At 37.2% G+C, this 16,340-nt stretch overlaps 1 protein-coding gene across 1 annotated transcript in view; it reads right to left on the reverse strand.

Moving 5' to 3' along the window:
• Positions 1–16,340, reverse strand: part of SPATA1 (spermatogenesis associated 1) — a 53,757-nt gene that overhangs the window by 5,827 nt on the left and 31,590 nt on the right. Inside the window, 3 exon segments of the mRNA XM_040231922.1 lie at positions 50–228; positions 7,564–7,689; positions 8,865–8,976. Coding sequence (XP_040087856.1) covers positions 50–228; positions 7,564–7,689; positions 8,865–8,976 — 417 coding nt within the window.

Here is a 16,340-nt window from a genome sequence, read left to right on the forward strand (position 1 = left end):
AGTGACTTAGCAGTCACACACAACAGAAACTGAATATATTTAATAGTACCTTAGAGTCTGTGATGTTTGCAAGATTCTTTGGTCTCATCTTGATCTCCCTGACTTCAAGTTGCATGAGCAATTTTTTATAGTAAAGTTCCAAATCTTCTCGAAGTTTTGTTAAAACTTCTTCCAATGATGCTGTAACTTTCTTTGTTTCAAAGCACCGTTTTTTCCAAACACCACAGGCTTTAAAAAAAAACAACAACAAAACTACCAACAACAAAAAAACACAAATGCTATAGTTTGATTCAACTTTTCAATCTGGAAAGGACCCTGGGGTTAATTCAAATCATTCCTCTCTCATATGCTGAGGAAATTAGAGTTAAGAGCAAAATGTTTATTGAATTAAAAAGCCTACAAATATAGTAAAATACTCTTAAATCCAGGAACCAAAATCAAGTTCTTCAAGCTTGTACTTTTTTTAGAAAATCTTTCTTCAAAATACTACCTATAACAAAATGTGTATATTTTTGATTACTTTTATCCATAATCTGATTTGAATTCAAACAAAAAGGCAAAATATATATTTTCAGATTTTCCTTATTTTTCAGCCCCAAAGTGGCTTGTTTTGTGAAATCAGTTGATTCTAATTCATCATTTATCAAAATTATTCCCAATATATCCCCAAACTTCTGTAGGGCAGAATTTCTTAAACATGACTTCTAGTTGAGAAAATTAGAAATTAAACTGTCAGTTTAAGGAATCACTTTGACACTAATGAGATTCAAAATATAAACTTAATTGGAATGCAAACTGCATGCTAGTATATCAGAAAATGCTTATATTTCCTTTTTTAAGATTATCATGAAAATACCTTAAAATTCTATATTATAATGTGATTTAAATAAAAATTAAAAACTACATGGAACTTTAACTCAAGATTTTAACAATTTATCTCAGCCCTTTATCTAACCCTACAGCAAGTTGTACTGGTACCACTCCCAAAATCCTTTGCGCATCTCCCACATCCTCCCTTCTTCAGTGCTGCATTCCTAGGCAATCTGCTATCATCTTTTGAAAGATGTATTTTTTTTTTAAGATTTTGTTTTTTTTTTCATTTCTTTTTTTTTTTTTAACTTTACAATACTATATTGATTTTGCCATACATCAACATGAATCTGCCACGGGTGTACATGTGTTCCCAATCCTGAACCCCCCTCCCACCTCCCTCCCCATACCATCTCTCTGGGTCATCCCAGTGCACCAGCCCCAAGCATCCTGTATCCTGTATCGAACCTAGACTGGTGATTTGCTTCTTATATGATATTATACATGTTTCAATGCCATTCTCCCAAATCATCCCACCCTCTCCCTCTCCCACAGAGTCCAAAAGACTGTTCTATACATCTGTGTCTCTTTTGCTGTCTCGCATATAGGGTTATTGTTACCATCTTTCTAAATTCCCTATATATGTGTTAGTATACTGTATTGGTGTTTTTCTTTCTGGCTTACTTCACTCTGTATAATCGGCTCCAGTTTCATCCACCTCATTAGAACTGATTCAAATGTATTCTTTTTAATGGCTGAGTAATACTCCATTGTGTATATGTACCACAGCTTTCTTATCCATTCATCTGCTGATGGACATCAAGGTTGCTTCCATGTCCTGGCTATTATAAACAGTGCTGCGATGAACATTGGGGTACACTTGTCTCTTTCCATTCTGGTTTCCTTGGTGTGTATGCCCTGCAGTTTTTAAAGGAATCTCCACACTGTTCTCTATAGTGGCTGTACTAGTTTGCATTCCCACAAGCAGTGTAAGAGGGTTCCCTTTTCTCCACACCCTCTCCATCATTTAATGCTTGTAGACTTTTGGATCGCAGCCATTCTGACTGGTATGAAATGGTACCTCATTGTGGTTTTGATTTGCATTTCTCTGATAATGAGTGATGTTCTAATGGCCTCTCTGCTTCCATTCTTGCCCCTCTACAGGCTATTCCATCTTTCTAAAACATCTTTGCTGCTGCTGCTGCTGCTAAGTCACTTCAGTCATGTCTCACTCTGTGCGACCTCATAGACAGCAGCCCATTAGGCTTTTCTGTCCCTGGGATTCTCCAGGCAAGAACACTGAAGTGGGTTGCCATTTCCTTCTCCAATGCATGAAAGTGAAAAGCGAAAGTGAAGTTGTTCAGTCATGCCCAACTCTTAGCGACCCCATGGAATGCAGCCTTCCAGGCTCCTCCTTCCATGGGATTTTCCAGCCGAGAGTACTGGAGTGGGTTGCCATTGCCTTCTCCGAAAACATCTTTAAAATACTTTAAAAATCACCTAAATCCAAAGGTTAAAAATCCTCTGATGTCTTCCCATATTACTTGTAACAAAATCCAACTTCTGAACTGGCCTATCTGTTCCTTGCTGACTTTTGATTTTCTCCCTCTACATTCTTTCTTACTGATGACACTCCAGCCACACTGGTCTTGGTTCAGGTCCTTAATTCTGAAAGCTTATTTCTATCTCTATATCTTGACTTTTAGTGTTCCTCCTGTTTGGACTCTTTTCCCCCTATCTTTTTACATGCTTGTTGTTGTTTAGCTGCCAAGTCATGTCCAACTCTTTTCGCGATCCCATGGACTGTAGGCCACCACGATCCTCTGTCCATGGGATTTCCCAGGCAAGAATGCTGGAGGGGTTTGGGTTGCCATTTTCTTCTCCAGGAGATCTTCCCAACCCAAGAATTGAACCCGTGTCTCCTGCATTGGCAGGTGGATTCTTCACCACTGAGCCATCAGGGAAGCTCCTTCACATGTTTATCATTTTATTAATCAAACCTTAATGATATCTCCTCAGAGAAGCCTTCCTTGAAAAGTCTAGCTAAACCATCTCTCCTGCCCCACCACTCTTTACTCTTTTAATTTACTTTTAGCTCTCATCAGTAGCTGATGAGACCACCAGCTATTTGTTTGTTGTCTGTCTCTTCCAATTAGAGCCAACCCCTTGAGGGCAGGGCCATGTTTGTCTTGTTTATTGCTATATCATCAACATTTAAAACAGTGCTGAGAGCTGAGGTGCATAGTAGGCTCAATCAAAATATTTGATGGCTGATAGATACATTTTATCTTGAAACATTCCTGTTGAAATAGAAAGTAAGTGATAATTCTCATTTTATAAATAGATAGAGTGAGGCACAAAGAGGAGAAATAACTTGTATAAGTAAGTGATTATTCTGGTATCAGGTCCTGGTCCTGTGATTTCTAATTCATTGCTCAAATCTGACTGATAAAATTGCTCTTTTTTCACTATAACATGGCCAAATCATTGCCACTTCTTCTGGGGTAACACTTTAATATTATGAGGTAAAACATTCAGAAATACCTCCTGACATGTCAGATCTAGTACTAGAGCAACACAAAGCACCTGAAGAACTATGAACAGAGGTTTGTTAACATTGTACAGGAGGCAGTGATCAAAACCATTCCCAAGAAAAAGAAAGGTAAAATGGTTGTCTGAGGAGGTCTTACAAATCGAGAAAAGAAGAGAAGGGAAAGGCAATGGAGAAAAGGAAAGATATATCCATCTGAATGCAGAGTTCCAAAGAATAGCAAGAAGAGATAAGAAAGCCTTCCTAAGTGATCAATGCAAAGAAATAGAAGGAAACAACAGAATGGGAAAGAGTAGCGATCTCTTCAAGAAAATTAGAGACACCAAGGGAACATTTCATGCAAAGATGGGCACAGTAAGGGACAGAAACAATATGGACCTAATGGAAGCAGAAGATATTAAGAAGAGGTGGTAAGAATACATAGAAGAACTATACAAAAAAGATCTTAATGACCCAGATAACCATGATGGTGTGATCACTCACTGAGAGCCATACCCCAAATTCCTGTTGGCTACTTATTTTACATATGGTAATATAAGTTTCCATGTTACTCTTTCCATACATCTCATCCTCTTCTCCCCTCTCCCCGTGTCCATAAGTCTATTCTCTATGTATGTTTCTCCATTGCTGCCCTGTAAATAAATTCTTCAGAACCGTTTTTATAGATTCCATATGTGTGCATTAGAATATATTTATTTTTCTCTTTCTGACTCATTTCACTCTGTATAATAGGTTCTAAGTTCATCTACCTCGTCAGAACTGACTCAAATGTGTTCCTTTGGCCGAGTAATATTCCATTGTGTATATGTACCACAACTTCTTTATCCAGTCATCTGTTGATGGGCATCAAGGTTGCTTCGGTGTTCTAGCTATTGTAAATAGTGCTGCAATGAACAATGGGATACATGTCTTTTTCAACCTGGGTTTCTGCAGGGCATATGCCTAGGAGTGGGATTGCTGGGTCATATGGTGGTTTTATTTCTAGTTTTTAAAGGAATCTCCATACCGTCTTCCACAGTGGCTGTATCGATCTATATTCCCACCAACAGTGCAAGAGCATTAAAAATTCAATTATTTTTAAAAACTGACATTTATTTATTAATTTTAACAGTCATGTATTAAATAAGTGTTTATTAAGTGCCTACTGAACTTAGTCACTGTTCTAGGGGCTGGGGAGATAGTATTAAACCAACAAAGTCTTGTCCCTGCCCTCAAAGTGTTTATGGTCCAGTGGAGGAATGATGATCAAGTTAAGCAGTAGTGATACATCCTGATAACTGCTATGATAAAGGAATTACAGATTCTATGCATGGGAGTACAGATGAAAAACACCTAAATTAAATGGAAGAGATCAAGAAAGGCTTCCAGGAAAAGTGGTAGATGTACTGGAATCTGAGCTTTCCTGGTGGCTCAGTCAGTAAGGAATTTGCCGTTTGATCCTTGGGTCAGGAAGATCCCCTGGAGAAGGAAATGGCAACCCACTTCAGTATTCTTGCTGAAACAGTCCCATGGACAGTGGAGCCTGCCAGGCTACAGTTTATGAGGTCACAAGAGTCAGACACGTTAGTGGCTAAACTACCACCCACCATACTAGAATCTGAAGTGTGCCTCCTCTTGGCACCATGCCCTCAGTCTTTTCCCTCTGCCATCTAAATCTTATCTTCTCCTTCTACTCCTTTCTTCAGAGTTCCTGGTTATTTCCTACTAATCATTCAATCCCAGCTTAGATATCACTCTCGAAGCCTTGAGTCCCTTAGTCTCCCCTAGATGCTCAATTTTTTTGGTATGTATGTCTGTCTGTTTTGCTAAATTGAATGAATGGGTGAATGAACGAGAGAAATGAGGTAAGAAAAATAGTTTCCTTGCAATAATTAGAACAGATTTGTTAGAACTTGTAGAAATGAAAAAATGAGAAAGGGTAGAGGAAGCATAGGATGATTTAAGAGATGTTAAATAATTTGAGAGGCTTACATTTTGGGTTGTATTAGAAGATAAAAAGGGTAAAAGGTATATATGGAATTAACTGCCTTTCAGTTCAGTTCAGTCACTCAGTCATGTCCGAATGTTTGCCACCCCATGGACTGCAGCATGCCAAGCTTCCTTGTCCATCACCAACTCCTGGAGCTTGCTCAAACTCATGTCCATCGAATTGGTGATGCCATCCAACCATCTCATCCTCTGTTGTCCCCTTCTCCTCTTGCATTCAATCTTTCCCAGCATCAGGGTCTTTTCCAATGAGTCAGTTCTTCCCATCAGATGGCCAAAGTTTTGGAGCTTCAGCTTTAGCATCAGTCCTTCCAATGAATGTTCAGGATTGACTTCCTTTAGCATTAACTGGTTTGATCTCCTTGCAGTCCAAGGGATGCTCAAGAATCTTCTCCAACACCATAGTGCAAAAACATCAATTCTTTGGTGCTCAGCTTTCTTCACAGTCCAACTCTCACATCCATACATGACTACTGAAAAAACCATAGCTTTGGCTAGATGGACCTTTGTTGGCAAAGTAATGTCTCTGCTTTTCAATATGCTGTCTAGGTTGGACATAGTTTTTCTTCCAAGGAGCAAGTGTCGTTTAATTTCATGGTTGCAGTCATCATCTGCAGTGATTTTGAAGTGAAGTTAAGTGAAATGAAGTCACTCAGTCATGTCCGACTCTTTGTGACCCCATGGACTGTAGCCTACCAGGCTCCTCCCTCCATGGGATTCTCCAGGCAAGAGTACTGGAGTGGGTTGTCATTTCCTTCTCCAGGGGATCTTCCTGACCCAGGGATCGAACCTGGGTCTCCAGCATTTCAGCCAGATGCTTTAACCTCTGAGCCAATGCTGCTCTGAGCCAATGCTGCTGCAGTGATTTTGGAGCCCCCCCAAATAGTCTGTTACTGTTTCCATTGTTTCCCCATCTATTTGCCATGAAGTGATCGGACTGGATGCCATGAACTTAGTTTTCCGAATGTTGAGTTTTAAGCCAGTTTTTTCACTCTCCTCTTTCACTTTCATCAAGCGGCTATTTATTCCTCTTTGCTTTCTGCTATAAGGGTGGTATCATCTGCATATATAATATTATTGATATTTCTCCCTGCAATCTTGATTCCAGCTTGTTCTTCATCCAGCCCAGCATTTTGCATGATATACTCTGTGTGTAAGTTAAATTAACAGGGTGTCAATATACAGCCTTGACTTACTCTTTTCCCAATCTGGAACCAATCCACTGTTCCATGTACTGTTCTAACTATTGACCTGCACACAGATTTCTCAGGAGGCAGGTCAGGTAGTATTCCCATCTCTTTAAGAATTTTCCACAGTTTGTTGTGATCCACACAGTCAAAGGCTTTGCCATAGTCAATGAAGCAGAAGTAGATGTTTTTCTGGAATTCTCTTGCCTTTTCTATGATCCAATGGACGTTGGCAATTTGATCTCTGGTTTCTCTGCCTTTTCTAAATCCAGCTTGAACATCTGGAAGTTCTTGGTTCACGCACTGTTGAAGTTTAGCTTGGAGAATTTTGAGCATTACTTTGCTAGTGTGGGAGATGAGTGCAATTGTAAGGTAGTTTGAGCATTCTTTGGCATTTCCTTTCTTAGGGATTGGAATGAAAACTGACCTTTTCCAGTCCTGTGGCCACTGCTGAGTTTTCCAAATGTGCTGGCATATTGAGTGCAGTACTTTCACAGCCTCATCTTTTAGGATTTGAAACAGCTCAGCTGGAATTCCACCACCTCCTCCACTAGCTTTGTTTGGAGCGATACTTTTTAAGGTCCACTTGACTTTGGACTCCTAGATGGTCTCAGGAAACTCAAGTAGGGGGCTCTCAACCTATGGGGGTGGGGAAATGGGGAGGGAGATGGGAGGGAAGGGAGGTGATATTTGTATACCTATGGCTGACTCATGTTGAGATCTGACAGAAAACAATGAAGTTCGGTAAAGCAGTTATCCTTCAATTAAAAAATAAATTAAAATAAAAAATAATTGAATTTTAATAAAAAGCATGTTGCATTTAGTGTATAAAATAGTCAAACAATGATTTAATCTTTCCTATAGTGAATCTATATCAATAGTGTACCATTTAAACTATAACAATAAAACAGTAAATATCATCTTGTGATTTATTCTGTAAAATAAATCACAGGCACATAATTTACAGGCATAAATTCTGTAAACCTTGAGTTTCCTTTATAGAGATAACAGATATGTAATAAATTTTACCATGATAGCACTTTAATTTGCCTTGTTCCACTAGCCTTTCAGCTTTTTTCATTAGTTCTTCTCTAATTCTTTCCAGATATCTTCTTTCTTCCTCTACTTGTTTCATTTGTTCAATAATCTTCTCCCCTAATAGATTATAAGCCATACTCATAAATACCTAAAAGCTAAAAGATGGGTCAAGTCCTAAAATATAGAATATAAAACTAAAAAATGCTTAAAACAGCAAGTATAAATTTTAACCCAAACTCTGTTTTTCTACCTGTAGTATAGTGATTTGCCTCTGTGGAAAACACTAAGGAGTCATTTCAGTATTTATAGGAGATTTATATATATATAAACAATACAGTATGTTTCTTTTGCATTTATACACATATGCATAAAAACTAGGTAGGCTTCCCTGGTGGCTCAGAGGGTAAAGCGTCTGCCTACAATGCAGGAGACCTGGGTTCGATCTCTGGGTCAGGAAGATCCCCTGGAGAAGGAAATGCAACCCACTCCAGTATTCTTGCCTAAAAAATCCCATGGACAGAGAAGCCTGGTAGGCTACAGTCTATGGGGTTGCAAAGATTCAGACACGACTGAACAACTTCACATAGAAACTAGGTAAAGCTTGTGTAGTTATATCTGTTGATTTAATTCTTTAAGTAAATTTAACTTGGGTCCAAAGTTATTGTACTTAAATCTTACATGCCATGCCAAGTCACTTCAGTCGTGTCCGACTCTGTGCGACCTCATAGATGGCAGCCCACTAGGCTCCTCCGTCCCTGGATTCTCCAGGCAAGAACCCTGGAGTGGGTTGCCATTTCCTTCTCCAATGCATGAAAGTGAAAAGTGAAAGTGAAGTCGTTCAGTCGTGTCCGACTCTTAGCGACCCCATGGACTGCAGCCTACCAGGCTCCTCTGTCCATGGGATTTTCCAGGCAAGAGTACTGGAGTGGGGTGCCATTGCCTTCTCCGTAAATCTTACATAGAAAAATGTATATTTTGGAATATATTTTTTTAAAAGTAGAAATAATACTAGTGACACACATACGCAGTAATCAACATAACAATCATATACTTTAAAATAATTTAACTTTTTGTGGTAAAATATACATAATTTACCATTTTAATCATATTTAAATGAACAGTTTAATGGCACTATGTGCATTCATAATACTTTGCAAGCATCACCACCTCTTCATCTCCAAAACTTTATCTTTCCAAAGTAAAACTGTACACATTAAACAATTAACTCCTCATTAACATTATTTAACTTTACCTCATAGAATCATCTGTACTTACAGTATCATCATACTTACTCTCAATCTGTGATAAAGGTATATCAGTTATTCCTGGAGAAGGAATAGGTTGACAAGGAAGTGAAGGAAAATCAATAAGATCTGGTAGGGGGATGTATTCTGTTTTACCTAACTGTAAGCAAACATGAAAATCAGTAAGATCTGGTAGGGTGACACATTATTTTTCATCTATTTGTAAGCATCTGATAATGCCAACAGTAATGCATTTTTTTACTTATAAGGTGATGAACTCCAAAATCTATCTTTGTAACTATAGACCCTCTCTAGTGCTCTATTTTCTCCATTCCACTATTACTTGGACATTATACCACAGTTGCTTCAAACTAAAAATTTACAAAGAAGAAAAAAAAAAGAATTCATATTTCTTTCTAAGCATGATTTCCTCCCAAGATTTCTGATTTCAATTATTTGTTATGACAACTTTTAAATGTTTCTCAGATGGCTATTTTTTTCTTCTTAAGCCAATTTTGACCATTTATATTTGCTTAGAAAATTGGACATCCTAGCACATTTTCAAATTTTAGCATACATTATATTCTCATAAATTTTATCACCTCTGTATTTGTGTTACATTGCCTTCATCTCACCTAATTTTTGTGTTTCTACCCTTTTTTTGATAAACTACCTCAAGCCTTACCAATGTTGATGTTTCTGCCACTACCACTTTATAGATTTTGAACTCTTTTCAATTCTACTAGGCTGTTTACTTCTGTAACTTAATAGTTTCTACTTCTATCTTCATTAAGAAACCCTTATCCCTACTTTGTTTTATTATTTTTTCTAGTTTATTGCATTTTATTTTGTTAACTTATAAGGTCAGATTCCCACAGGATAATGGCAACCACCTAAATTAGAATCTCTTCACACATGCTTTCAACTACTATAAAAAGAAAGCAAATATAATCACCCATAACTTATGTCTGCAGTGTAACTAGGACACAGAATCTTCTAATTTACATATACTTTAATTTACATGTAAGTGGAGAAATAAACACCCTAGGCCAGCAGTGTGTGCTTAGGAGCTCACATCTAAGCAGAGTCAGATGGGGACTATGCATTAGAGAGACAATACACAGATAACACAGTGAACATTAACCACAATTCAGTCTTAAAGGAAAGGGTCCTACATGTGGTGGAGAAATATTGAGAGATAGGGTATGAACTGGTAAATCAGAGTTCTTTCTATGAGGAATCTAAAAGAAAGGGGCTTTTAAAATGTAGAGGACCAGAAGTGGTAATTATGGGAAAACATAGTTACTAGGAGGAGAAGGCAATGGCAACCCACTCCAGTACTCTTGCCTGGAAAACCCCATGGACAGAGGAGCCTGGAAGGCTGCCGTCCATGGGGTCGCTGAGGGTCAGACACGACTGAGCGATTTCACTTTCAGTTTTCACTTTCATGCATTGGAGAAGGAAATGGCAACCCACTCCAGGGTTCTTGCCTTGAGAATTCCAGGGATGGGGGAGCCTGGTGGGCTGCCGTCTATGGGGTCGCATAGAGTTGGACACAACTGAAGCGACTTAGCAGCAGCAGCAGCATAGTTACTAGGTGAGAGGAAAATGCTTCAGAAGCAAGAGATGTTCTGTTAAGCAAGGTAGTAAGAGAAAGAAAGGTGGTCAAGTTAGTTAAGAGCTCTGCTGAATTAAATCAGTAAGAAAGTATACAAAGAAAAAAGACCATTTCCCCCAAATGCCCCATTTATTTAAAAATAAACAACTGCATTTTATTATAACAACAGAAGAGGGCACTCCTAATCTACAAGCTAAACTAAACCACCAGAACACTACTCCTTGTTCCTCTGTAAGAACGCCTGCTACTGATTCAGAAAAATCCAACACAAATAAGCAAAGACAACATCTACAAAATAATCTAACATTCATGCTAAGTTACTTTTTGAAAACCCTCAAAATTGAGAACTAAAACAAAACAAAACCAGCAGCCAAGAGGCAGAAAAAATTAACACTATCCCAGTATAGATTGTATTAAATGAATTCAAAGCACTTTAGGTATTAATGAATACCATAAATCACAAATTTAGACATTCAGAATAAAAATGGAAAAATAAAACTCCAGGAAGATGTAAAATGGAAATTGACTAAATTGAAGAAAGAAATTAAAGAAGAAAACAAACTGTCTTGGAAATGAATAACAGGTATCCAAACAGGAACAGATATGACCAAAAAAATAGAGTAAGGATAATAGAGAACAGAAATAAAAGGAGCAAAGAAAATTAAACATAAAGAAATGGTAAACTTGACCTAGAAGAAATAAAAAGGAGTTAATCAGTAATGAATAATGTAATAACTGAGATCAAAAACACTCTGGAGGGAAACAACAGTATAATAACTGAGGCAGAAGATAGGATGAGTGAGGTGGAAGATAGAATGGTGCAAATAAATGAAGCAGAAAGGAAAAAAGGAAAAAGAATTAAAATAAATGAGGACAACCCCAGAGACCTCTGGGACAATGTCAAATGCCCCATCATTCAAATCATAGGAGTCCCAGAAGAAGTAGACAAAAAGAAAGGCCATGAGAAAATACTTGAAGATATAATAGTTGAAAAATTCCCTAAAATGGGGAAGGAAATAGACACCCAAGTCTAAGAAGCCCAGAGAGTCCCAAACAGGATAAACCCAAGATGAAACACCCAAGACACATATTAATCAAATTAATGAAGATCAAACACAAAGAACAGATATTAAAAGCAGCAAGGGAAAAACAACAAATAACATACAAGGGGATTCCCATAAGGATAACAGCTGATCTTTCAATAGAAACTCTTCAGGCCAGAAAGGACTGGCAGGACATACTTAAAGTGATGAAAGAGAAAAACCTACAATCCAGATTACTGTACCCAGCAAGGATCTCATTCAAATATGAAGGAGAAATCAAAAGCTTTACAGACAAGCAAAAGCTGAGAGAATTCAGCACCACCAAACCAGCTCTTCAACAAATGCCAAAGGATCTTCTCAAGACAGGAAACACAGAAAAGGTGTATAAACTCAAACCTAAAACAACAAAGTAAATGGCATGGGATCATACTTATCAATAATTACCTTAAATGTAAATGGGTTGAGTGCCCCAACAAAAGACAAAGACTGGCTGAATGGTTACAAAAACAAGACCCCTATATATGCTGTCTACAAGAGACTCACTTCAAAACAAGGGACACATACAGACTGAAAGTGAAGGGCTGGAAAAAAGATATTTCATGCAAATGGAGACCAAAAGAAAGCAGGAGTAGCAATACTCATATCAGATAAAATAGACTTTGACATAAGGGCCATGAAAAGAGACAAAGAAGGATACTACATAATGATCAAAGGGTCAAGCCTTTGATCTAGAAGAAGATATAACAATTATAAATAAATATGCATCCAACATAGGAGCACCACAATATGTAAGGCAAATGCTAACAAGTATAAAAGGGGAAATTAACAGTAACACAATAATAGTGGGAGACTTTAATACTCTACTGACACTTATGGATAGATCAACTAAACAGAAAATTAGCAAGGAAACACAAACTTTAAATAATACAATGGACCAGTTAGACCTAATTGATATCTATGACATTTCACCCCAAAACAATGAATTTCTCCTTTTTCTCAAGTGCACATGGAAACTTCTCCAGGATAGATCACATCCTGGGCCATAAATCTAGCCTTGGTAAATTAAAAAAAAATTGAAATTATTCCAAGCATCTTTTTTGATCACAGTCTGGAAAGATTAGATGTCAACTACAGGAAAAAAAAAATTAAAAACACAAACATACGGAGGCTAAACAACACACTTCTGAATAACCAATAAATCACAGAAGAAATAAAAATATGCATAGAAATAATGAAAATAAAAACATACAACCCTAAACCTATGGGACTCAGTAAAAGCAGTGCTGAGGGGAAGGTTCATAGCAATACACGCTTACCTCAAGAAACAAGAGAAAAGTCAAATAAATAACCTAACTCTACACCTAAAGCAACTAGAAAAGGAAGAAATGAAGAGCCCCAGGGTTAGTAGGAAAGAAATCATAAAAATTAGTGCAGAAATAAATGAAAAAGAAACAAAGGAGACCAGAGAAAAAAATCAACAAAGCAAAAAGTTGCTTCTTTGAAAAGATAAATAAAATAGACAAACCATTAGCCAGACTCATCAAGAAAGAAAGGGAGAAGAATCAAATCAGCAAAATTAGAAATGAAAATGGAGAAATCACAACAGACAACACAGAAATACAAAGGATCATAAGAGACTACTATCAGCAACTATATGACAATAAAATGGGCAACTTGGAAGAAATGGACAAATTCTTAGAAAAGTATAACTTTCCAAAACTGAACCAGGAAGAAATAGAAAATCTTAACAGACTCATCACAAGCCTGGAAATCAAAACTATAATCAGAAATCTTCCAGCAAACAAAAGCCCAGGATCAGACGGCTTCACAGCTGAATTCTACCAAAAATTTAAAGAGCTAACACCTATCCTACTCAAACTCTTCCAGAAAATTGCAGAGGAAGGTAAACTTCATTCTATGAGGCCATCATCACCCTAAAACCAAAACCAGACAAAGATCCCCCCCGCCAAAAAAAAAGAAAACTATAGGCCAATATCACTGATGAATATAGATGCAAAAATCCTTAACAAAACTCTAGCAAACAGAATCCAACAACATATTAAAAAGATCATACATCATGACCAAGTGGGCTTTATACCAGGGATGCAAGGATTCTTTAATATCTGCAAATCAATCAATGTGATACACCACATTAACAAATTGAAAGATAAAAACCATATGATTTTCTCAATAAATGCAAAGAAAGCCTTTGACAAAATTCAACATCCATTTATGATAAAAATCCTCCAGAAAGCAGAAATAGAAGGAACATACCTCAACATAAAAGCCATGTATGATAAATCCACAGCAAACATTATCCTCAATGGTGAAAAATTGAAAACATTTCCCCTAAAGTCAGGAACAAGACAAGGGTGCCCATTCTCACCACTACTATTCAACATAGCTTTGGAAGTTTTAGCCACAGCAATCAGAGAAGAAAAAAAATAAAAGGAATCCAGATTGGAAAAGAAGAAGTAAAACTCTGTTTGCAGATGACATGATCCTCTACATAGAAAACACTAAAGACTCCACCAGAACATTACTAGAGGTAATCAATGAATATAGTAAAGTTGCAGGATATAAAATTAACACACAGAAATCCCTTGCATTCCTATACACTAGCAATGAGAAAACAGAAAGAGAAATTAAGGAAACAATTCCATTCACTGTTGCAGTGAAAAGAATAAAATACTTAGGAATAAATCTACCTAAAAAAACAAAAGACCTATATATAGAAAACTATAAAACATTGGTGAAAGAAATCAAAGATAACACAAATAGATGGAGAAATATACCATGTTCATGGATCAGAAGAATCAATATAGAGAAAATGAGTATACTACCCAAAGCAATCTATAGATTTAATGTAATCCCTATCAAGCTACCAACAGTATTTTTCAGAGAACTAGAACAAATAATTTCACAATTTGTATGGAAATACAAAAAACCTCGAATAGCCAAAGCAATCTTGAGAAAGAAGAATGGAACTGGAGGAATCAACCTGCCTGGCTTCAGACGATACTACAAAGCTACAGTCATCAAGACAGTATGGTACTGGCAAAAAAACAGATATATAGATCAATGGAACAAAATAAAAAGCCCAGAGATAAATCCATGCACCTATCGGCACCTTATCTTTGACAAAGGAGGCAAGAATATACAATGGAGAAAAGACAATCTCTTTAACAATTGGTACTGGGAAAACTGGTCAACCACCTGTAAAAGAATGAAACTAGAACACTTTCTAACACCATACACAAAAATAAACTCAAAATGGATTAAAGATCTAAACATAAGACCAGAAACTACAAAACTCCTAGAGGAAAAAAATATAGGCAAAACATTATCTAACATAAATCACAGCAGGATCCTCTATGACCCAGCTCCAGCAGAGTAATGAAAATAAAAGCAAAAATAAACAATGGGACCTAATTAAACTTAAAAGCATTTGCACAACAAAGGAAACTATAAGCAAGGTGAACAGACAGCCTTCAGAATGGGAGAAAATAATAGCAAACAAAACAACTGACAAAGAATTAATCTAAAAAATATACATGCAGCTCATGAAGCTCAATCCCAGAAAAATAAACGACCCAATCAAAAAATGGGTCAAAGAACTAAACAAACATTTCTCCAAGGAAGACATACAGATGGCTAACAAACACATGAAAAGATGCTCAACATCACTTATTATCAGAGAAATGCAAATCAAAACCACAGTGAGGTACCATCTCACACCAGTCAGAATGGCTGTTATTAAAAAGTCTACAAACAATAAATGCTGGAGAGGGTGTGGAGAAAAAGGAGCCCTCTTATATTGTTGGTGGGAATGCAAACTAGTACAGCCACTATAGAGAACAGTGTGGAGATTCTTTAAAAACCTGGAAATAGAACTTCCATACTACTCAGCAATCCCACTGCTGGGCACACACACCAAGGAAACCAGAATTGAAAGAGACACATGTACTCCAGTATTCATTACGGCACTGTTTATAATAGCCAGGACATGGAAGCAACCTAGATGTCCAATGGCAGACAAATGGATAAGAAAGCCATGGTACCTATACACAATGGAATATTACTCAGCCATTAAAAAGAATGCATTTGAATCAGTTCTAATGAGGTGGATGAAACTGAGCCTATAATACAGAGTGAAGTAAGTCAGAAAGAAAAACACCAATAAAAATATGGTAACAATGACCCTATATGCGAGATAGCAAAAGAGACACAGATGTAAAGAACAGTCTTCTGGACTCTGTGGGAGAAGGTGAGGGTGGGATGATTTGAGAGGGTAGCATTGATACGTGTATATTATATATGAAGCGGATCGCTGGTCCAGGTTCGATGCATGAGACAGGGTGCTCAGGGTTGGTGCACTGGGATGACCCTGGGGGATGGGGTGGGGAGGGAGGTGGGAGGGGAGTTCTGGATGGGAAAACATGTGTGCCCGTGGCTGATTTATGTCGATGTTTGGTTAAAAAAAAAAACTACTACAATATTGTAAAGTAATTAGCCTCCAATTAAAAAAATAAAAAAAGAAATGGTAAACTTGATCAGAGAGAAAGTAACAGAAATAGAAGGTAAAGAAGAACCAAAAAAGACAAACTGGGGTCCCTGAAAAAAAAAAACACATGGAATTGATCTGCTATTTATATTGTTTTCTAGAACTATAATTTGTTGAAATAAAAGAAGTCTTGATTTTCATACTAAAAGGGCCCACTAGTGAAAGTTGCTCAGTCATGTCCAACTTTTTGTGACCCCACAGACTGGATTCCCCAGTCTATGGAATTCTCCAAATCAGAATACTGGAGTGGGTAGCTGTTCCCTTCTTCAGAGGATCTTCCAAACCCAGGGATTTAACCC

Source organism: Oryx dammah, unplaced genomic scaffold, assembly GCF_014754425.2.
Source record: "Oryx dammah isolate SB20612 unplaced genomic scaffold, SCBI_Odam_1.1 HiC_scaffold_28, whole genome shotgun sequence".
Classification (NCBI taxonomy): domain Eukaryota; kingdom Metazoa; phylum Chordata; class Mammalia; order Artiodactyla; family Bovidae; genus Oryx; species Oryx dammah.